Source organism: Harpia harpyja, chromosome 5 (genome assembly GCF_026419915.1).
Source record: "Harpia harpyja isolate bHarHar1 chromosome 5, bHarHar1 primary haplotype, whole genome shotgun sequence".
Lineage (NCBI taxonomy): Eukaryota > Metazoa > Chordata > Aves > Accipitriformes > Accipitridae > Harpia > Harpia harpyja.
This window is the reverse complement of record NC_068944.1, coordinates 55,012,506-55,035,238: the sequence shown is the minus strand read 5'-3', so window position 1 is coordinate 55,035,238 and position 22,733 is coordinate 55,012,506. Positions and strand designations below refer to the sequence as shown.

The following is a 22,733-nucleotide window of genomic DNA, read 5'->3' as shown; positions in this document are numbered from 1 at the left end:
CCTGAGCATCAGCCATTCATACAGATGAGTACTGCGGCTCCCTGGGTCCCCTGGGTGACATGGCTGAGATCATTCTGAACGATTCTTATTCTCTGGTTTTAAAAATTCATTCTCTTTGTATTTTAATTTCCACCCAGCTGGCTGTGATCTTTAAAGAATATTTAATTCTGTTTGCTGGCTCTGTTTCTTGATTGAAATTTAAATAAAAACTCACCCATCACATTCTCCTCTGACAATTTATAAAAAAATGTTTTTCAGTGCAGAATAATTATGTGATTGCATCAGCTGGAGCTTTTCTGTGCAGTTTAAGCCTGATGTCTACAGTGGTGACTGAGAGGAAATAAATGGCTGCGCAGACTGGCCCAGAGCGGGTGGGAGACTTCATCAGTGGCAGTTCTTACAAAACACTCACACACGAGATTATTCACGGTGCCTTCCTTAGCCCGTTTGCTGGTCCGTGGTGCCCCAAATATGTTTCTTCTCTCACACATGATAAGAAACATGGCTTTATTGCTCTTCTCATCTGTGCTGCTTTGGAATCAGTTACAGAGGGGAATCGGCACTGTCATCTCTTCTCATTTTACTGCAAATCTCTCTGACACTTCACTCCTCTAATGAATATCTTCACTGAAAAGTGTCTGTAATGTGCCAGTTACATTTACTACTTGGCTACAAATGAAAGAGAATGGACTTTTTAAAATCTTTTCTTTCTCTGGAAATGGGAAGGTGTTTTTCTGCAAGAGCCTTGGTGACTGAGGAATTATGATTCCTTTCCCCCATCCTTTCTTGCATTTATCAAATGGGAGAAATGTAGTAAACTAGATGGTATTTAATTATTTGAGAGGCAAGTCTGTCTTTCCCTCCTAAGGAATGAAAGGTGTCATTTGCCTTGGGAGAGACAGACATTACTGATGAGCTACTGAGCACATCTGAGGTCTCTGAAGCTCATACAGGTCTAAGGGTCTTTGGTCCTGGAAGATACTTTGACATCTGGGCTTTAGTTCTCAGCTTCATTAGGAATCTTATGGTTAAAATGACACTGCATGAAAATGTGCGTCTTCTTCCATATGCTCTTCTATTAATTTCTGATCTGCACTCCCTCTTTATTATGACTTTCAGTTATTTTTTTACTATGTACAATGTAGTCTATTAGTAGAAGTCATAACACCGGGGTTTGGATTGTATGTAGCAATATGTGTTGCTAATTTATATGCCTCAGATGCTGATAAAAATAAAGATCAAAAGTAGTATTTCATTCCTCAGGGAAAACAGATCAGATTGTGTTGATGGAAGACTGCCCTAGATTCATGAACAAAGTATTGACTCATTATTAGGTTGATTCAGAAAATGTTCCCCCCCCCCCCTCCCCGAGTTAGGTGGTGTGCTTGTTTGCAATGTCAGAATATTTGCAAACAAAATATAGATTATCCCTTTCTTTGGATGAAATTATTTGTGCTATTTGAAATTTGTTGATATTTTTCACACTCGGTGAAGAGTAGCTGGCACATAGGCAATTCTGATGAGAGAAATGCAGAGAGGCACTAGACTTCATCAGGAAAAAAATATGTAGGCCAACCAAAGGAACATATTTCAAATGTAGATCCTGCCCTGCAAGAGCAGGTGGGCAGTAGTGCCCGATGTGCCCCAGTACCTGACAAGACTCCAACCTTTATTTGCAGCAGCCGGCAAGCCAGCGAAGCGATTTACTTGTTTTATGACCCGTCGCTTTTAATGAATGAAATATAGTGAACTATTTAACATTGTGAGAAAATATTTTTAGAAAGAAAAGAGCTTGGTCAAAGGTAACTCTCTCCCATGAATTCAGGAAATTATTTCATGTATTTTTTAAACACTCTTGTTAGCAATTTGCTTTGACTAGTTCTGGCAGCAATCTGTTGAGGAAGACAAGTGCCTTGTCATTCTTATCAGAAAGTACCTCTAAATATCTGTCAGACTATTACTTGCAGCAGCTGTCTGTTTTTCAGGCTTCTATAAGAGACTAAAGTTCAGTAAGAAGTATTTGATTAAGCAATATGATTTATATACATGAATATAATTGTGTATACTGTGGCATGCTTTTTTTCAGCCTAATGAGTCAAACTCCAGCCTTATATTTATTTACAATCTATTTGCAAGGTTTGCAAAGTGATTTTTTTTTTTTAATTAAATGTATTGTGTGCATTTGTGTTTCCATATGCTGTTAAATTATTTACTGTGGAGCATACAGAGGCTTTTGGTTATATAAACAATTATATATGTGTATACATACACTCAAAGTGTGTAAAAACACTGCAGCTGTAAATTAAAGGGTTATAAAAGGTGGTGGTTTTCATTTTTGTTGTAAACAGGTTTTAATCTTTTTTGTGTTTTGTTTTTTTTTGTTGTTGGTTTTGTTTGTATGTTTTTGTTTTGTTTTGGTGGTTGATTGTTTTACAGTTAAAGAATCTGAGTTTAGAAGAATTACAGATGCGATTAAAGGCTTTGGACCCTATGATGGAACGAGAAATTGAAGAGCTTCGTCAGAGGTACACTGCAAAGAGGCAACCTATCCTAGACGCGATGGATGCAAAAAAACGGAGGCAACAAAATTTCTGAGTGTGTTTTACTTTCAGAGATAATACTATGAGTCAGTGTGGACACTGGTAACTTTGTAAGTCTGAAGGAATTCAATTATGAGAGTTTTCAAAAACCCAATATTTGAATTTTCCTTCACAAGCAATGACAATTGGAGTAGTGCAAGAACATACATATGGTGTTCTGCAAAGGCAACGAAACACATTACCACTTGTTTATATTTTCAAATGTTTAATGTAATAGAAGTTTAATCTCTTACTTCCCAATCTTTTTCAGGTGTATAGTGGTAACTTGGTGTTGTACATTAGGACTTGTGTTTTGGAGCACCTGGAACGATTTCTTGATTGTGCAGCACTACAGAGCCTTATGTCGCAATATATTTTCCTCCCACTTAGTAGCATATTTATTATGTAATCTCTGGTTATCCTATTTATTTTATGCCAGTTTTCTTTTTTATTAGGAAGTATTAGGATAATATAGTGGAGAGCAGAGCCAGATTAGATAAAGTTGGTATTGTAGTATAATGAAAAGAAGCTCACCACTGTATTATGTTTTAAAACTCCAATTTCAGCAAGCGTCCCAATTCAGGACAGCACTTGAACATGTTTCCAGCACATCCATATCAGTAGGATTTAAGCATAAAATAAGTAATAGGCACATGTTTTTCTGCTCTCCTGAATCAGAGACTGTGGCTGTAGTTGAGCAATACAGTTGTTACACTACAGAGCATTCTTTTAGAGAGTATTTCTGTCATTTTTACGCACACTGAATGGTCTCATTAAACAAGAAGACAAGTGCCTAATCAGTTTTGATTTTTCTGTTATTCAGGAGAAGCAATACTTGCAGCCACTCCTTCAGTGTAAATTTCCAATTGCTATTGCAATTCTGACCAGTATAAACCTCTATTTTGCACCGTAGTTTTATAATGAAGTAACAGCTACACTTTCTTGGATATGTCTTTTGGTTCATTTAGGTTTTTTATCACTGTTTTGAGGGGAGAGGGGAGTTATTAGCGGTTTGGGTTTGGTTTGGTTTCACATTATAGATACAAAGGGATAGTAATTTAAAAGCCAAAGAAAATAAATTGAATACTTATATATAAGTACTGAAAAGCAGCAACATTTTGCAGCCCTCTGAGGGTTTTGTCCTGCAATCACTAAACATTCAAAATTCCTGCAGTCTTCTGTGGTAGATTTGGGGGAATCAGAAATGCAGGACCAAGCTGTTAATATCTTTTTACAAGTTCTTCTGTCTGGTTTATATTGTGGGATATCTAGTAGGTAGAATTTACAACATTGCAAGAAATATTTCAGACTTAGCAGAAAATGTGATCCACTTTCTAAACAATCTACTGTGTTCTCTATTGATATCTTTACTATCGTTGCCTTTTGTGTAAATAACTTTACTGTGATAGTCATACTTCTTTAAACAATACAGCTGAAAAGATCTTTACATTCAACCTTCAGCTGTTAAACTTTTAATGGTGACTACTGTATGGGCATCTTCTGTTAAATGTTTTGTCGAAGTTAGTAATCATCTCATACCTCTTAACATTTACCGTCATCATACGTGGACCATTTAGATGGAACAGTGCAGATTTTGGAAATGGTGCATTATAACATAAAGCTTATGCAAAAGAAAAACAAAAGTTTTTATAGGATCAGCATACTACAGCCGTGCTGGGACCAGTACTTGGGTTTGAGCTGTATACAGCCATTGTTGTCATTGTCATTCTGTGTGTGTGTTTGCGTGCATGCCACACTCTAACATGTAAACCCTAGAGTCAAATAAATTTTAATTGTGATTGTTAGAACATCCTTACCCTCAACTCTCTATTTCTTAAAGTAATGACCATCCCTTATGAAAAACCAACACCACAGAAGATCCATAAAAATTACTTTAGGCAAGATAAAATGCACCTGGTAGTCTTATGCCTCATATTTATGCAATGAAATGATGTAAAGGAAAAAATGGTGTAACCATATCACTGTGTCATTAGATTATAATCAGAATGAAGCAAAAAATAACAGCACCAACCTGCCCCTGTTAGTATGGTTCTTATTTATTTAAAATGAATTTCTAATTCTTGAACTTTCTGTTCTCAAAAACTCAAAGGTGTGTGTGTGTACATATATTTGTGTAGGTATACACACACATATATGTATGCATATCTATATATAAGAAAAAATATAAAACAGATTTAAACCATCAGGAGAGGAACCTAGCTTGCCTTTTCTTGGTGTGCCTTTTAAGCAAAGTGTCACTATCCAGACACTCTTGCTTGCATCATTAGCAGCTTGCTTTTCCCTTACTCTCTTAAATTTTTCCCACCAAAAATAAGACCTTGATTTTGAATAATGTGGCTTTACAGTGTAATAGACAATGTAATAAAAAGATCACAATTTTCATATTTTGTGTATTCTGAAAACTTTAGTAATGCAGTGTACTAAATTCAAATTGCCTGTCCAGAGGGACTCCAGTAAAAGGCCTTTTTAGACTAGAGCTGTTGCAGACTGACATCTGAAAGGTATCAGAAGATAAAGGACATCCTTTCTTCACTCCTGATCTGTCTGTTTAGAAAAAACGCAAATAAATTTGTGCACATGCATACACACAGGTATGATTATACATGCAAGAGAAAAATCTGAAAGCCATGGAATAAAATAAAAATGTAAAGAAGCTACTTAAAATGGGTGGGAAATAGCTTCTGAAATGCTGTAAACTGGGTAGATATAGGATGTCTGTGACCAAAGAATACTTGCACCAATTAATATGAAATTAGTAATGTTGCCCTTCTGATATGGTGCACGCTGCAGTCAGTGTAAGAGCTGTCTTTGGCTTCAGAAGCCAGTGTATTGGGCTCTAAATTATGTGCAAGCGTGACATATAGAAATAGGTTTTATATTGAGAGATGGATACAACTCAATTTTTCTGTCTTCTGTTTATATAAATGAATCAAATCATCCATGTTGATGACTACACATCTCTACTGGAGGATGAGCATCTCTGTAAAGGAAAGCTGATAGTACAATAAATAAGACATTTTAAAAGCAAGCCTTGCAGGAAATCTGATAGAACTACTGACAAGTTAACCTTCAGTAAGATTTTAACAAAGCAATTTCTTGTTTGCTTCTGACTTTGTATGTTTAGGTTTAGTAAGTAAAAAAAATTTTGAAAAGTCATTACTTATTACTAAACATTTTTAATAAAAGCTAATTTTTCATGTATAATTGTCGTCTTGTTCATTCTAACTGAAGCTAAATTATGTTAATAGTAACCATTAATGTTCATTTCCATAGTCATCTCTCATGGTTTTATTTTCTTTCTATAATACTGTGAGCCCAGCTGTGAGTGCAGAAAACCACATCTCTCAAAGTCAGCTCTGGAAAGGATTTTCCCAGCTCAAGACATTGCTGCAAGCTCTAGAAGTCTGAGGATCTCAACAGAAGAGTATCAGGCCAGTCTAAGGACAGAAATCCTCAGTACTTTGTGCAAGCCCCTCTCTCTGCAGTCTAAGGTTGCTAAAGGCCTAATCCCGAGAGAGCTGAGCACCACCCCAATACATTGGAAGTCTTCATAGACATCGTTTACTTGGAGGTGCTAGTGGACATTAGCAGCTTTAGGTGTTCCTTTGATTTTCTAGTGTAATGAGAAGAACAATAGGTAATGGATAGGCTTAACTAGAAACAGTGAATACATTTAGTGTCTCAGATTTGATTCCATAGCCCATTTCTTTTCTGATTTTTAAAAAATTATTCTCTTAAGAATTTGCCCACAAAGAGACTTTAGTAAAAGGGACTCATGAACAAAACTCCTTAGTGAACCACAGTATGTTTGAAGTGACAAGATTCTACTGCTTGTCTGAATTAATCTGACAATTATTGGATGTTATAATTATTTACTCTTTATTTACAGTAAATAATAGCTTGCCTGTATTTGCCTAGGTATATTCAGGTGAGAGTGCACAGTGGCTCAGGCTGCTTCTCTGTCCAGTGTGTTGAACTTCCAAATACAAATACGGCTCATGATGAGTGAGTCTGTGCACAAGTACATGAGATAGCCTTAGTCACCGTTAATAGGCACTGGTGCTTCCAAGCAGAATGTATACTGTACAACTTCTGTAAAGCACTTTGTGTGCACACTGTTTTATCAATGTGATACGATGAGGGTTACATTTTCTTTTCAAGTGTATACGTGGCTATAAAACTAATTAAAAAGACCTTATGATGTGAGGAAGTCTTTATTTCTTTGCATTCATAAATGTTAAGGGCTCCAGCTTACTGTGGCATTTCCTTCTGTACTTCCGAAGGCGATGATGGATGTTCTGTAATGTCATACAGCTGGCTGGGAAATTGGCTTTGGGATATTTCTATACCAGGCTGTGGTGCGGCAGTGTTATGCCCACTATTGCCAATGAAAACCTTGGAGAAGACAAGCTGTGGGTAGCGCATGGTGTTTCTCACCATTGTGTTGTGCCAGGTGAAGTAATGGCTTAATCTTTTGGGGGAAAGGCAAAATTACATTGATGGTTCAGTGTGAAGTCATTAAGTTGCACTTGGGGACTTGCCCTGTTAAGTTTGTTTTAAAATAACTTTTCACAAAATGTATTTCTCTCTCTGTTTAGTGTATTTATTATGGAAAGGGACTACCATTTACATGGTGTGCTCTTATCCTGGTTTTTTGTTTTGTTTTAATTTGTTACCGTTTTTAAAGAATACTGGAAAATTTGCCATATTTTGCTGCTTCTCTTCCCCCTGCTCAGGAAGATGAATGTGGGCATTACTTTTAGGAGCATCCCCTGAGCCAAGTGTTCTTGGGACATTGTGCGCAAATGCAAATGTCAGCAACAGCTTTTATTCTCTTCTTTAGAGATCACTGAAGTAGAGTCTCGGCTGTCCTGTTTTGCCTTTATTTGAAAATATGGGATGTTCAGATTCTAACCAAATCTTTCTCATTCAGAACATTTGTTAGTCCCAGACAGACTAGATACTAGGTACTTTTTTCCATTGTTCGCTTCACAAATTCCTCAGGATATATTCATGCTTAGTTTCACTAGGCCTTAGAGAGCCTCCTAGGTTAAGGAAGAGCTATATTTGTCACAGAAATAGGAAGAAAGAAATCATTAAAAAAAAATTTCTTCAGGGAGAAAAGAAAAAGCATATGGCACTTGCACCTGGCCAGGTTGCTTATGAGACTAACTATGGATGTTAGGGGAAAAAAGTGTTGGCTGACAAAAGCGAATCAGGTAGTCATCTATGTAACTTACTGTTCTACGTCGCTGTTTCACATCTGATTTTCTTCCATTCATGTTTATTGTCTTTTATGTTTGTGCTTTATTTATTCAGTTGCCACTTTTAAAGATAGAAGTTTTAATTTTTTAAAATTTTATAAATGGAAACATACCATGACAGTGCCAAGTAAATAAACATGGGAAAAAACCAATCAGAGTCACTGATAGGGTGCTGTTTTCTCCTCCTTTCCTCCCCCACTCCTTTCTGGGGTCGTGGAGGGTTTTGACTGCCGATGGTGTTTGTCTCTGCATGGAGAGACTTTCCATGCTCTAACCCTGGGCAGACATGGACGGAGGTGGAGGGCCGAATGAGCTGTGCACCTACTCAGGATGTCGTGTAAGTGTGCTCCGCTGGGAACCACTGTCCCCCTCCTCCTCCTCTCCCTCCCCTGCTGTAGTGGAGGCACTGAGGCTCCTGCAAAGCGTGAGGAAGCAACATGACGCAGTGAGTACAGCTTCGCCACCGAGAAACTTAGCGTGAACCTGGAAGCTGTTGATCAGCATCAGGGTAGCACTGCGCTCACTCAAACCAATGCCCGTGGTCTAGGAAGCCTTGCCAGAGCCTGCTCCTTATTTCAGGGACAAGGCGACGCTGCGGTGGCAAATGGCTTTTGATGCAACTTTGCCTTGTTGGCAGGGCTGCAGCATGGCCATAGCCCCTGATCCCGATGCAGGCATGCCCACACCAAGGTATCTGAAAATCATGTTTAACCCTTGGAAAGGAAAAAGTTCCTTGTGTCCATTTTTATATTGATGTACAAAAACTGTTTAGTGGCCCTTAGGAAATTATCTCAGTGCAGTGCAAGAGTCTGTGTAATGGCATCATCTAATGATCGCTCCGTGCTCTACACTAGGACATTTCTTAGTCCAGTAGCACTATCTCTTGGCCTCCCAAGTTTTTACTGTAGGCACTAGGTTTAGCTTTGCTAGAGGTGATGGTAGGAGCAGGAAGTTTTTGTGTGCTGTAGGCACACAGCCAGAGTTCTTGCCTGGTGCTGGTACCTGTTCAGTGCAAACAGGCCTTTCTAAAGGCCACAGAAAATCCAGATGGGGATAAATGGGGCAGTAAGCAGGGAGTTGCCTGGAGCCAGCCAGCAGGAAAGCATTGGAAGGAATTAAACTAATCTGATTCTAGGCTCAAATGCTGGTTTTCTGTCTGTCTCAATAGGGGAAAATGTTAATAGTATTTACTCGTGCACTGCAAACCCTAGTGACCTTCAAAATTTTTTTCTTTAGGTGTCACAACTTCAGAAATCAAATTTGTAAATATACACGGCCACATGCTAATGTATCTGGATATATTTTTCCTCTGTCAAATTAATTAAACCATATGTTCTTTACTAAAGACCTGGACTCTTCTCCCTGTGGATATTTCTTCTGAGGACAGATATTTTATGTCACAGTATCCCTCCCTAGCTGACCCCCAGAGAGAAACATGGCCCTCCTAGTCCTGTTTCTCCCCTCAGGGACAGTACTTGGAGCTGACCAGTATAACTGTTCTTTCTCTGTACACAGGTGTGCACAGACACAAACACACCCCCGCTGCCTCCTGTTCATCCTTTCATTCCCTTGGTGCCACTGAAAGGACTGATGCATGAGAAGATGGCTGTGGCCCTCAGATGTTACAACACTACTTTTTCCCCTCTTCAGATCTTTCTGCTGCTTTGCACTCCTGGGCTTCCAAAGCCTGCGTGGTTACTCTCAAGGAAAAACTCACAGCCAATACATCAAAGAGGGAGACCGAAAGCTTTTGATTTGGTTTATCTGACACTAAGCCTTTAGTGTGATGCATCAATTGATACTTCATTTTTATTACAGTACAATGGGGTATACAGGCTTAACAGCAAGAGGTGTCCTTTTGATCTCTCATCACACATGAAAACAGGTGTCATAGTCCAGAGATTATGGAAGTCAGAGATTATTTGAAGAAGGATTAAGTAGAGTTACCATTTTTCTTAGCAACCATATCCGAAAGTGTGAGATTCTTTTTAAAATGCAGGTCTTATTTCAGTCTATAGATAAGTTGTATTTGTTTGTCATATACCAATTTTCCCTGCTGAAACTATGGAAGAAGACTAGAATTTTTCAAAGTGTTTTGTATTAAAAAATGCAAAAACAAATCAAACTCTGTACTTAGAAATACAATTAATAAAATAACTTTTTCTGAGTCTCCTAAAATCCAGGAAAATTTTTTTTTTGTTTTTCCTGTTAGGAAGTGTCTAATGCAGTAAGTACTGGTTCAGTATTTCAATAAATCCAGCTGAAATATTGCTCTGACTCATTCCAAGAGTCTCTCTCATCCCGTTAGAAACTCTAAACCAACCAAAAGTAATTTCTAAAATTGACTTGACTTTAGATTTGGGACCATTATCTTATTACACTGTTACAAGCATTTTTTTCCTTGTTGTTTATATTTTCTTCCCAGTGTATTTAAAAGTGCATTCAAAAGGAATAATAAGAGAATTATCCTGCAAAATAAGACATCCTAGAAAAGTCTGGCTTGAATTCTGAAATTATATTGTCGGTATCTCTCCCTGAAATTCCTTTTCATGTTAATATATACATTTAGCCACTATGGGTATGTGCTAGAAAATGTTGATGGACTATATACCTGTTGTAGTTTTTCAGCAACCTGTCCTGCTAAGGAAGCACATCCACCACTGATTGCTCAGCTTTTATAGAAATATGTTAGCTTTTGGGGCTGTTTATATTCCACAACATAATGTGGCTGAAATCGATGGCAATAGTGTTGTATTAGATTCGATAAACCTATTTCTCCTAGTTAGTGTAATTATAACTCTTCTGTTGACACCGAGATGTTTAAACAGCCCCCAAATATGTAATTATTGGGATAAATAAGGAATTGAGGATTTCTAGGATCATAGGACCAGCAATACAGTACCCCTGCATCCCAACAATTAATGCAAATTTATTCCAAGAAGTGGGTATAAGTTTGAAGCCTTTTAAATGTAGTTAACATTGATTTATTCAGCCCATCAACTGACACAATTTTTATACATCTCATAGCACTTATCTTCAGTTACTGCCTCCACAAAAAGCACGACAGGTCCGATCTTGCAACTCAGGTAGGAGGAAGTCTTATTTGCAAAGTGCTTGGCTAATACTTTATTTTGTAGACAGATGAACACTTCAGTTCAGCTCTCTGCTCTAGAACAAGGAACAACGATTCAGTCATAATTAAGAGATTACTGCTGCATTTCTGAGCCATCTTCCAGCTTCTGTGCTGATTGATGGAAATGAGGCTGCTCAGGGCTGAATGGGCACTGTGCTGCAGACCCAAACAGCTGCTGTGTCCCCTCGTCACAGCAAGCAACAGAAGGTGCATGGCCTTACTTTCCCAAAATACCATGAGGCTGCCAACCTCATGTTCAGAGTTCCCTGTTGCTGACCTGAGTGAGGGGAGGGTATGCCTAACTCCCCTGGCTGTGCTTAAAAATTTGGGAATCTAAACTTTGGGAAGCTGGTCTCTGATGTTTGGTCCAGATCTCTGAATGAAACCATGCAAGACGTGGCTGTCCTGTGCACTTTGCAAGGAAAGAATCTGAACACTCTTCCAGCTGCAGCTTTACTTTCCTTTCAGGTTTATTCTTCTTTTCTGGACTGTATAGGATTAAAGTTTTATTTAAAACACCTAGAACCCAAGTAGACTAATCTTTCATTCACCATGGCTTTTTTCTCTCCCTCTCTAGCAGGATGGAGAGATGCATTTTGCTTTTTTAATTGTGCTTTCTCAGGATGGAAAACTGTCAGATATCTTGTTTCAGGAAACGTTAACTGTCTGTCAAAGCCTTTTTCTTCTATATTCTTGGTATGTCTAGACTGACCTTTCTCTGAATCTAAAGGGATTCTTAAGAAAATCAAATGCACCTAGAAACACCTGTCACCTCCTGTTCCCAACACGACTCCCATCTCCTGGCATGTTAAACGGTTTCAGTGCTTTGAGGCTCCTGCCAAGTGTGCGGAAGCACATTTGTATTTTTGTGTGCTGGTGGATGGGCCAGTGCTGTGTAACAGCTCACGTGAAGAGGTGTCCTTTGCACTCTCCAGCACTGCCCTGGTAGCACTGATGAGAGCTCCAGTATGGTTCCAGTTTATTGTGCTTGGGGAACATGAGAGCCAGGAGTGGGGCTGCCCTTGCTAACAGAAGTATAAGGAAGGCTCGGTGCATTTCTGCCACCAAAAGCGTAAGCAAAACTGTTCTATATTTATAAAGCATTTCAAGTACGGCAGCTGAGAAGTCCCATGCAAAAACCAACTGTCAAACCTGGTAGCTCACCTGCCAGACTGAATATGAAAGGACCCGAGAAGGAGCTGCATCCTGACTTTGGCCAGTTGAGATGTTCCTGTTGTGGGGGCCTGCCTTGCCTCTCCGCTGACCGTGCAAAAGAGGGGGACGTTGCGTAAGGGGGAATTGGATGGGGATGACCCACTCTTCCTGCAGGTGCTTGCAAGCAGCACCAGCCTCTTGGCAGGTTTCAGCTGTCTTCTTTAGAGCGTGCTCCCACAGGGAACACTGAGAGCCACTTCACTGGAGAAAAATACATCCAGGGCTTCTCCCTTTGTGTTTTCAGGGTAGGGATCAAAATGTTTGAAAAGGATCATACTACCAGCGAGAGTAGGAAGCTTTGCCTTGGTGTGGAAAGAAGAAAGAAAGAAACAACATAGAGAATGGGGTTTTCCCAAAAGTAAACCACATATTTGATGTGTTATCTTTTGCCATACTTGGAAAACCTGACATATGGAGGTGCTAGCACATGATCTGGAGTGCATAGGCACTGGTACAGTGGAAATAAATTAGAATTTACTTGATAATTAAATGGCTGGTCATTAAAGGGGCTATGCTAGGGTGTCGATGTTCAGAACATTTCCTAGACTGGGACAGAATATGAATTTCAAAAATAGCATAGTCATTTAAAAGGACAGTTTCCACTGAAGGTTGGTGGGATTGACATTCCTAAGTCAGGAACTCCAACCACTCACTTTGCTGTGTTATGGCCCCACCACATCACCGATTCATCATATGTCATGGGGTCTGCAGGAATAGCCACGTCAGGATACGGCCAACAGAGAGGGTGAAGCAAGAAGTGCAGGACTTAACATGGGCAGAGCAGTGGCTGCTGGTGAGCAAACCATGAGGTTTGAGTATCGCTCATGTTCCAAATGTGATTAAAAGTTTTCTTTGAAGGTTAACAGTGTCATCAGAGGAATAGCCTGCTCAGAACCACACAGACTTGTGCACCACACAGAGCACCTGCGCATGTGGTGACAACAAGCGGATGTTGGACCGTGCATCTGAAAGTGGGCAGCTCTCTTGGGGTGCTTTAGATATAGAGAAGAAATTGGCAGATTAATAGCAGACTTTGTCCAATCCCCGAAAAACTTAGCCCTGTTTATTTCTGAACAGGGCTCAGTGAGAAGCCAAACCCCATTGGTACCCTGAAAGAAAAAAACAAGTGGGAAGTGCTGATGTTTCTTCTACACTTCTGTGAAGTTGAAGTGTTGGATTTGTGCCACTGTCTCCTATAGCCAGATGCATACATTTATCCAAGTGAGGACTTACGTGATTTAGGGTTGAGTGTAAAGGGTGAGGCGATGTCAGGCAAGCAAATTTCTGCAGTGTCCAGTGGGAGGTCAGTCTGAGTCTCAACACCTGTGAGACGATTCTCCATGCTCTATACTAGCAGGAGAAATAAATACCAGAGTCAGACCTTTGCCAGCAGTGTCATGTTGGCAAACACTTTCTAGAATGTTTGGAGGTTGCCTCCTCCAGTTGACAACCCATAATTTTGTATATGAGAGGTGAAGAGAGTGACAATCCTTAATGAGGGTGATGTTTCTTAACAACTTCAAGGATTGCTCTGAAGGCAGAGACATTATGGCTGTCTCTGAATCAACAAAGCAGAAAGCTGTTGCTTTGAATAATGTATTGCCCATGTTGCATTGTTAACCCAGTAAATTATTCTCAGGTGAGAAGCATAATCTCTTTTTTTTTTTTTTTAAGGAAAAAGGCAGAATCAGTAAAAGATGCTTCAGAAACTGGATGGGAATATTCTTCTAGCCCTGCCTAAATAGTGGACAACTTGAAAATAAGTTACAGGAGATCAAATTAATTTCTGGTGTAACTTAATGGGAAGCCAGGTGCATAAATTTGAAAAAAAAAAAGGAAGACTAACATGATGAGAAAAGAATAGTTCTGGCACAACACCTCACTGAGGGATATGAGTGGCGACTGTGGGTTGAATGTTGTTTGAAAGTACCATCAAAGGTAGATTAAAGTCAGGAGTATTGTGAGAGGAAATGGATAACTAGCACAGCAAGAGCAGTTACTCCAGGGGCTTTCTGCTGCTTATGTGTGCACAGCTGGGGCCTCTAAGGATGGGGGTTGTTCTGGAAAAGATGAAAGGTCATGTCAAGTTGATTTAGCGCCTACAAGTGCTATTGGTATGTTGCTTAGTCCCTAATCTGTGAGGTAGAGAACAAGAAGCATGCACTGTTTGCTCAACTGAAAAATGTGGGTTCCCCACCACAACCACCAATTAAGAGCATTTTTAAAAATAGAAATCTAGCCTGATGTATATGTTTAAAAGAAACCTTTCTTCACAATGACATCCAGGCTTGTCTTTGATTATAATATATACTCAGAATATCCTGAAACTTAAATCAGTTCTTAATCCCTGGTGAAATATACTTCTTTATGCATTTAATTTCCATTTTGTGGCACAAAGCTGAGTTCTTGAGTATGTTATACACTACTGGGACAAGAAACGCAGTACAAAGAGCACCAGATACAGTAGTTCCCTGCAGTCTCATAAAGTTCTGTACAAAAAGGTACAAATACTGGAGGTATTAAAGTTGGAAAATTAAATGCAGAGTTCTTTGTTTTTAAGTTTGCAATGTGAAGTAGCTCATGCTATGTATAATATGTGAGGAAAAACCAGTCTGCTTTCAAAATGGATAAAGTAGTCTGCAGGGAAAGAGAGAATTAGCAACTGCAGAAAGTAAGTGAATAATAAACCAGGCAATAATACAAAATCTGAACATACATAAAAAGCTTAATCACAATCTATAGATAGATTTTACATCTCAGGAAAATAATGTAACATATTGCTTCTCAAGGACATCTCCAACTCTCATAATAGCCTAGATTTGTACTAGAAATCAAGATTCTCTAACAGTTTATTCCTGGCAATAAAGTAAGTTGCCTCATTTGAAATATTGCCATAATCCTCATTTAAGCAATTCAAAGCTCTCAGCTGAGAGTAGGAACAGCGTTTTCACCGGTGCCAGGAAGGTAACCGTCACAAGGCAGGAGGAGTACATGCCAAGTGCAATGTTCTTCATTAAACTGCACATCCACAGTAAGCAGATTTCTGACTACAACAATTTTCAAGTTTCAAACACTGGAGAAAGCGGCCAATTAGTCCTCTCATTCTTCATTTCTGACCCACTGTTTTATAGAAGTGAAGATGCCCTGCTCTTACAAACCAGTGATTGAAGAAGTCTGGCGAAAGTACCGACTACTCAAGAAGTACACCACCTCTTCTCCTCATTGAGGCTTTGGCGAGATTGAATTTTTCCTTCAAAGTGTAAACATTTTTCTGTAACTTTTATTTAATGAGAGATGAGGATTCTCGACACTTACTGGACTGAGCCCTAGAATACAGGTTACTTCATAAAATGGCAGGAAGGGTGTGCCTCATTCTTCCTTACCTAGATATTTTGGGGGAGCTAAAACAACAACATTACTTAAATCGGAACAATTGTTATCCTCAGTGAAAAAATCTGTTAGTCATAAGCAAATATTAAAACTGCTGTACGAAGTGATACAATACTGTACCAGGCCGGCTCAAGCAGATTAAATCTAAGCAAAAGTGCTGCAGAAAAAAAGGCTACATCCCCTGGGATGGTCAGGGGAACACGACTTGCAAAAAGAAAACTAAAAGGAAGCTTGGCAGGTAAAATCCTATGAAAATAAGCATGTAAGGGCATATGGTTGCTGTCTATAAATACACCATGCATGCAAACACTAAGAGGAAAATGAAATATTTAAGCTAAAGAACAGTGGTGGCATGAGAAAAAAACTGATATTAAGCAGCCATTAATAAAACTATGCTAAAAGTTGCACAAGCCTTGGAGAGCAGTGCACCTCTGGAATGCTCTTCCGGAGGAGCGGGGAGCAAAAATCTGACTACTTTTAACATGGAGTTAGTTAAGTTTATGAAGGGAATTCCTGTGTACTGTGTAAAGTCATTGTCATGATAACAAGAACATATTAAATTTCAGTACTTTATTTATTCAGTGTCTTTGATCCAAAGCACTTATATAAAAAAGCAATAATGAAAATTCCTTTCAACCAGCACAATAAAAGTCATAATTCCTTAGGGTATTTCATTTTCTTTAGTAAAATGCAATTTGGACACGTGCCATTCAATATTTGCAGAAATGACAGAGCATCAGCCCTATGAATAATAATAAATCTAGAACATAAGATAAGCTATAGGTTATTGAAATGATGTGTTGCAAAGTTTGGATCCAACCTTTACAATGCTAAACTAGCAACAGCTGAGGGAATTTGTGACTCTTTGGCAAGTTTACAGGTCTCTTCAAATAACTGCCCTGAAAGTCATTGGTTTTCAACTCTGTGAATCTACTGCTTGTGAAACTGAGATAAAACCACTGCTTGGAGCTGGAGTCTCTGAAGGCTCCCAGCCAACAGACCTAATGAGAACTTGCAGTGTCCTTGACACTGGTGGGAGTTTGCCACCCTTGCAGCATGTAACCCTCCCAGAATGTATGTATGTGCTGCGCAAGCCCATCTCCTCCTTCCCTTATTTCTTTCATGGTATTTCAATCCAACAGGCAACCTAGTGCTGTACCGTGTTTTGAGTGGGTGTTTGTACGTGTATGATAGTTTACACACATGCAATACGACTCAGGGACAAGACTATTGAATTTATGCCTGTGACCCAGCAGAGAACTTGAACAGAAGTGAAAACCTTAGCAAAATGCTTCAGGTTTGGACACTTAATTAGGGTTACCCAGGTCTACCTTCAGGGCCTTGTATATGGCTCTGTTTTTCAGGCACAGCAAGCAACGTCTTGCCTATCGACTTTGTAACTTGTGCAGGCTTTGTTGAAATCTCCAAGAGTTTTATTTGGTAAAGTTAGAAAGGTCCCATTTCCCTCACACTTCATGGCCTCAATCAACTACTAACTGATGTGAGGGGAGGGTGTTCAAAGGAAATGTTGAGGGGGGGGAAGTTATTTCACACTATGTATTCTGTGATAGATCGCTGTGCAAACAGAAATCTCACCCTGGGTGCTCAGTTTTCTGGTTTTAGGTGGAGCTGATACAGCAACAACATCAAAAGATCCAGACCAGACAGCAACCTCTAATAGCCTAAAAAAATGGGAATTACCTATTCATACTATATTTGCTTTATTCTGCCAGTCGGGCCACTCCTTGTTGTGGTATACAAACACAGGCTTCCAAACATGACAATTTTAGCTTTGGTATTTTAATTTCTAACTAGTTTGAATTTGTTTTCTGAACCTCTCTACTCTTCACAAGTAAAATAAAAAAAATTAAAAAATAATTAATTGGAACATTATATGTAATAAATAGGATGGAAAAGCAGGAGGATCTGAAGAGAAATGCTGTTCTGCCCACTGAATGCCAGTAGTTTGTTTTATAGCACAGATTCCTAGAAGTATAAAGCGAGGGAAGCAGTGGCTTCTGCCTGTTGGCTACAAGTGTTTGATCTCTGTAAAATTGCATAAGGGAAGAGACTGAGCACTCGAAAAATAAGTTTATGCAGATTCATGATTACTCTTGAAAACCCAGATGCTCTGCTCTCTCATGTCTTTTTTTTTAAAAAAAAAAAGTACAGGCCAGCCCTTGAAAGGATTTAAAATGACTACGTCACAGAAACACGTGGGAGGATCTGCCCACAGTAAGTGCAGTATTAAGCTCTTTTTCTTTATCTGTTCCTTTCTTAGGCCCTTATACTTTTCCTTAGCTGTAAGTTGTGAGTTCCTTTTTGAGGGAAAATGTGACTTACAGGTTTTTTTTTTTCCTTAGAGTTTCCTTGGCAGAAAGCTTAATGGAATTGTCTGCCATCAACACCTGCTTTCAAGCTTTCCTGATAAAATTAGATTTTATATCTCAGCATCACATATGGCATCTTTATAATTAGTCTTTTTGCAGTATATGAATGTCAGTTCCTAAAATGCTGTCTGTACTGCTCATGTGGGAATATTTCACTTCATTAAACAAATCCAAGTTTTTCATTGGAGCTTCTAATTGTTGAAAACCCACGTTTTTGTGTGTCTAATCTCAGAACCATTTTGACAGACTCAAATACAACATATCTTCAGCTTCACTGGAACCGAGCTGTGTGCAGATCATTTCTGGAAATGGGAAACTGAGATGTCTTCATGGGCCTCCATACCTAGAGTCCCTTGTGGAAATGTAGTCTTTGAATAAGTAGCTACCTGAAAATGAGGGGTGGGCTTCTTCAGAGGGCTCAATATTGACCTAATCTTGGAAGCAGAGGTAGGTCTACGCTTAGGAGCTTCTGAAAAATATTACCATACATAACATTTCAGAACAAGAACACCCAATTTTTAACACATGCGCTCAAGAGTAAGCTAAATTCCATTGAAATGTGAAGCTCAGAGGTGTTTCCAGACATGTGATGATCAGAATTACCAGTCAGAAAGATGGGGAAGAGTGTTCCCATGTCAGCGATTCACAGGTGATTGTTTTAAACTGTTGTAAAATGCATAGCAAGTCCTACGCTAGTACAGATACCAGTATAGGTGATGATAGGTGATTTTTTCATTACTCATGTCACAGCTGAGACTTTTTATTCCACTTGGGTACGTTCATTTCTCTGCTCAGATGAGGAAATGCACAAAGTAACAGATCATCACTAGACCACTAGCACTAATGTCATGGAAGTGGTAACATTTGTATGGAAAAGTCAGCATTTAGTACCTATGCAACAGGATGAAAATGTGCAAACTGTCAGATTGTAATAGAAATGTCTTTAGTTTCTCAAGTGCAAAGTTAGTGCAGTGTCAGCAACACTATCCTCTAGGAAAAAAAGAAGACAAATAGGAAAACATTTATAAACATAGCTCTTGATAGCTCTCATGCAAACTGCTGTCAAACTTGTACACTAATGCAGTGAATCATTCAGGCTCAGCTCACTGGGGGTACTCCTGCTCATATTGGTAAGACTGGCCATAAGGGATTTAACTTTATAAGCGTAGTAGTCCCTTAAGTTGACCGACGGAACTTCTTTCATGCCATCACCAAAATCACAGCTTCTCATGGCACTCTCTAACTGCTTCTGACGCCTGTAAAAGTGGGAGAATTTATTGAATATCAGTGTAATGGGAAGCACTACCACTAGGATACCGGCTAGGATGCATGCAGATGCTGTCAACTTGCCAGCAGTGCTCCCTGGCACAACATCCCCGTAGCCAACTGTGGTCATGCTAACGGTAGCCCACCACCAACAAGCAGGGATGGTGGCTAACCCCTCATTCTCTTCTTTCTCAATGGTGTAAGCCACTACTGAGAAAATGGAGATGCCAACAGAGAGGTAAAGTAAAAGAAGCCCCACCTCTCTGTAGCTATACTTCAGGGTGGCTCCGAGAGACCTGAGACCTGTGGAGTGTCTAGCAAGCTTTAAGATGCGAAAGATCCTCATGAGTCTCAGGACTTGTGCAACCCTGCCTAAATTTGCTAAAGTCGGACTACTTTCCACTACCAAGTTGACAATTAAGGTAATATAAAATGGAAGGATAGACATTAGGTCAATCAAATTCAGGGCATGCTTGAAAAATTTTAAAAAGTCAGGAGCTACTGCAAATCTCGCCACCAGTTCAAAAGTGAACCATGCAATACCAAAATGTTCCACGATTTCAAAGCGAGGGTCTTCCTCGGGGTTCCCGTTGCTGTCAACAATCTGAAAGTCTGGGAGGCTGTTCAGGCACATGGTCACGATGGAGCCCAGCACCACCACTATTGAAAGGACACTGAAGATTCGGCTTAAGACTGAGTACCCAGGATTATCCAAAGCGAGCCAGAGCTGCCTCCTGATGTTTCCAAAGGGTTGTTTGTCAAATTTAGAGGCATCACTGTAGAATGCCAAAATCTCATCAAAAGAAGATGTGGTACTTTCCTGGTCACTTTGCTCCTCCCATTTCTCTTGATCTGGCTCCATTTTCCTCCCATGGTAGCTGTAACTGCAGCAGGAGTCTATAAAGAATTCATTGATTCCCCAGTATTCAATCTCCTGGCTGAAAGAAAACACGCAGAGTTCACCCATCACATGGAGCTTGCCGGTGTTATAAAAATGTAGCACGTAAGGAAAGAGCTCAGGGTTCCTGTCAAAATAAAATTCATTCTTGGTGTCATCATAGTCGTCGCAGAGCTCTAGTATCGACTCCTTTGAGTGGCAGCTCAGCAGTTTGCCCAGCCTCGTCTCAGGGAACCTTAATAATGTGTTGGATCTCATCTTTTTCTTAAAGCCTCCAACATTGATGCTGATCTCATTGTCTTCAAAATTTGCTTCAGATAAAGCGTTCAGACTCTGCCCTGTCATAGTGAGCTCCTTCCAAAGGTGTATAGGGAATGAAAACCTAGGATGCAATCGCACCGAAAATTGGCAGAATGAGCAAATCTACAGCATGTTCACCTATTGATATTTGTTTGCTTTCTTTCTTTCTTTCTTTTTCTTTCTTTCTTTCTTTCTTTCTTTTCCTTCCTTCCTTCCTTCCTTTCTTCCTTTCTCGCCTCCCTTCCTTTCCTTTCTTCCTTTCTCGCCTCCCTTCCTTTCCTTTCCTTCATTCTCTTTTTCTTCCTCTCTTTCTTTCTTTCCCTCTTCCCTCCTTTTCTCCCTTTTTTCCCCGATTCTTTCTCCCACCTCCCGCTGAAGACACCGAGGGCGGCTCCTTTGTTCCCGCCGCAGGCTCCTGTCCCTCCCCGTACCCTTCACCTGGGCTGCGGCTGTCGCTCCTACGAACCCCCCATCACTCACGGCCTTTGTGCGACCGGGTCGGCGCGGACCTTTCCCTCCCTCCCGCCGCGCCCCGGCCCCGCCAGACGAGGACCCCTCCCCGGCTGCCGCCGCCCGGGGCCCCGCTCCCCGCTCCCCCCCGCGCCGCTCGCCCAGCCGCGCCTCAGGTGCCGGACCCCCGCGCCGCCGCCCCCGCCCGGGGCCCCGGGCTCTGCCCCGGGGGCGCCGCCGCTCCCCCGCCCCGCTCGGGCCCCCCGCCGCGGGGGAGCCGCCCCGCTCCGCTCCGCGCCCCGCCGCGCCCGCCCTACCTGCTCTCTCAGCGGCCGCGGCCCCCCGCCGGCGCGCCCTGCTGCCCCCGGCCCCGGCCCGCCATCGCCGCCGCCCGCGGGGGGCCGCCAGGGCTCGCCTCGCTGCCGCCGCCGGGGCCGCCCCGCTGCCGGTGGGGGTGCCGCTGCCGGTGGGGGGTGCCGGTGCCGGTGCCGGTGCCGGTGCCGGTGCCGGTGGCGGGGAGGGCGGCCCCGCCGGCCGCGCGGTGCTGAAGGGACAGCGGCCGCGCGCCGCCCCGCTCAGCGGCGGGAGGCGGCGGCACGCGCGCTCGTCATGGCGACGACCCCCGCGGCTGCCGCCCCCGCCCCCACCCGCCCCCGCCCCCGCCGCTCCCACCTTCCCCCCTCGACCCGACCCCGCCGGGCGATCGGGGCTGCCGCCGCGGGACGGCGGCGCGGAGCTTGGCGGCGGCGCGGCGGGCGGGTGGGCGGCCGGCTGGGGGCTGGCGGCCGCGCTGCCCGGCTGAGGAGGGGCGGCCCGGCCGGCGGAGCCGGTGTGCCGGCGGTGCCTCCGCTCGCTCGCTCTCGCTCCTGCCCCCGCGCACCGGCGCCGCAAACTCGGGTTTCCTCCCCCCCCCGCGGTCCTGCCTCACGCCGGCTCCCAGCGGCACAGCTTCCCGAGGGGGGACGCCCACCCGCGCCCGCGGTGGCTCTGGGCACCCGCGGACCCTCTCCTGCGGCGGGGGACGCCCGCCCACAGCCAGTCACCCCCCCGCCCCTCTGCGCCCTCACCCTGCCGGCGGGCACCGCGGGAGCCCGGGCAGGGCGCCGGGAAGGGGCCGGAGGGGGGGGGCTGCCGCTGCCCCCCACGCTGCACCCACGCCGTGGCGCCTGGGCAGCGTCCCTGCGGGGACCGAAAATACGAAAGGTGGGGGCACTTCTCACAGCAGTTTGGTGTGAGGAAAGCGGGGCTGCGTGTCGGGGCTGCCCGCCGCCCCCTCAGACACCGGCTAGGAGCCCCCGACCTCCCCACACGCGCCTGCCCGGCGATTTCGGGAGGAATAACCCTGACAGACCGCACCTCGAGCGGAGGGGCCTGACCGCCCTGCGCTGCTGCGCTTGGCAGGGCAGAGTTTTAGTGCTGGCATGTGAAATAATGTCTCATTACGTGGTCACCGATGGCAGCGTCTCTGCCCACGCTGAAGAAATCTTCCTCCTCTCGCCGAGCCCGGCATGAGGCCGAGTTTCCCCGGGGAGAAGCCTGGTCCTGGCAGCTGTGGGCAGTGGTGGCAGTCCCTGCCAGCAGGACCCGGCTGTGCACCTGACCCACCCTGAGCAGGTAGCCAGGTGTGCAGCGCCCAGGTGCTCCGAGACAGGTGCTTCGTACCGGGCTAACCCCCATCGTCTCCTGCCGGCTGCCTCGTGACCACCTCTCGCTCACCATCCCACGCATCCAGAGTCCGGCTCCTGGAAATGGATTGCTGTCAATGCTGTGCAGGATTAGGGGGTGCAGGGGGACGAAGCCTCCTTGCTTGCTTTCCCCAGCCCCGGC

General features: G+C 42.7%; 2 protein-coding genes across 2 annotated transcripts in view; one reads left to right on the top strand and one right to left on the bottom strand.

The window, feature by feature from the left end:
* STK3 (serine/threonine kinase 3) overlaps positions 1-6,806 on the top strand; it is a 146,446-nt gene extending 139,640 nt beyond the window's left edge. The window contains exon 11 of the mRNA XM_052786913.1: positions 2,437-6,806. Coding sequence (XP_052642873.1) covers positions 2,437-2,595 — 159 coding nt within the window. The 3' untranslated portion in view covers positions 2,596-6,806. The remainder of the gene's footprint in view (positions 1-2,436) is intronic.
* A 7,764-nt stretch (positions 6,807-14,570) lies between these two features.
* KCNS2 (potassium voltage-gated channel modifier subfamily S member 2) lies at positions 14,571-21,536 on the bottom strand. Its single transcript, XM_052786914.1, has 2 exons — positions 21,224-21,536; positions 14,571-20,538 (listed from the first exon to the last, which is right to left on the bottom strand). The coding sequence occupies exon 2, from the start codon at positions 20,499-20,501 to the stop codon at positions 19,068-19,070; it is 1,434 nt and encodes a 477-aa protein (XP_052642874.1). The 5' UTR covers positions 20,502-20,538; positions 21,224-21,536; the 3' UTR covers positions 14,571-19,067.
* Between the last annotated feature and the right edge of the window lie 1,197 nt (positions 21,537-22,733).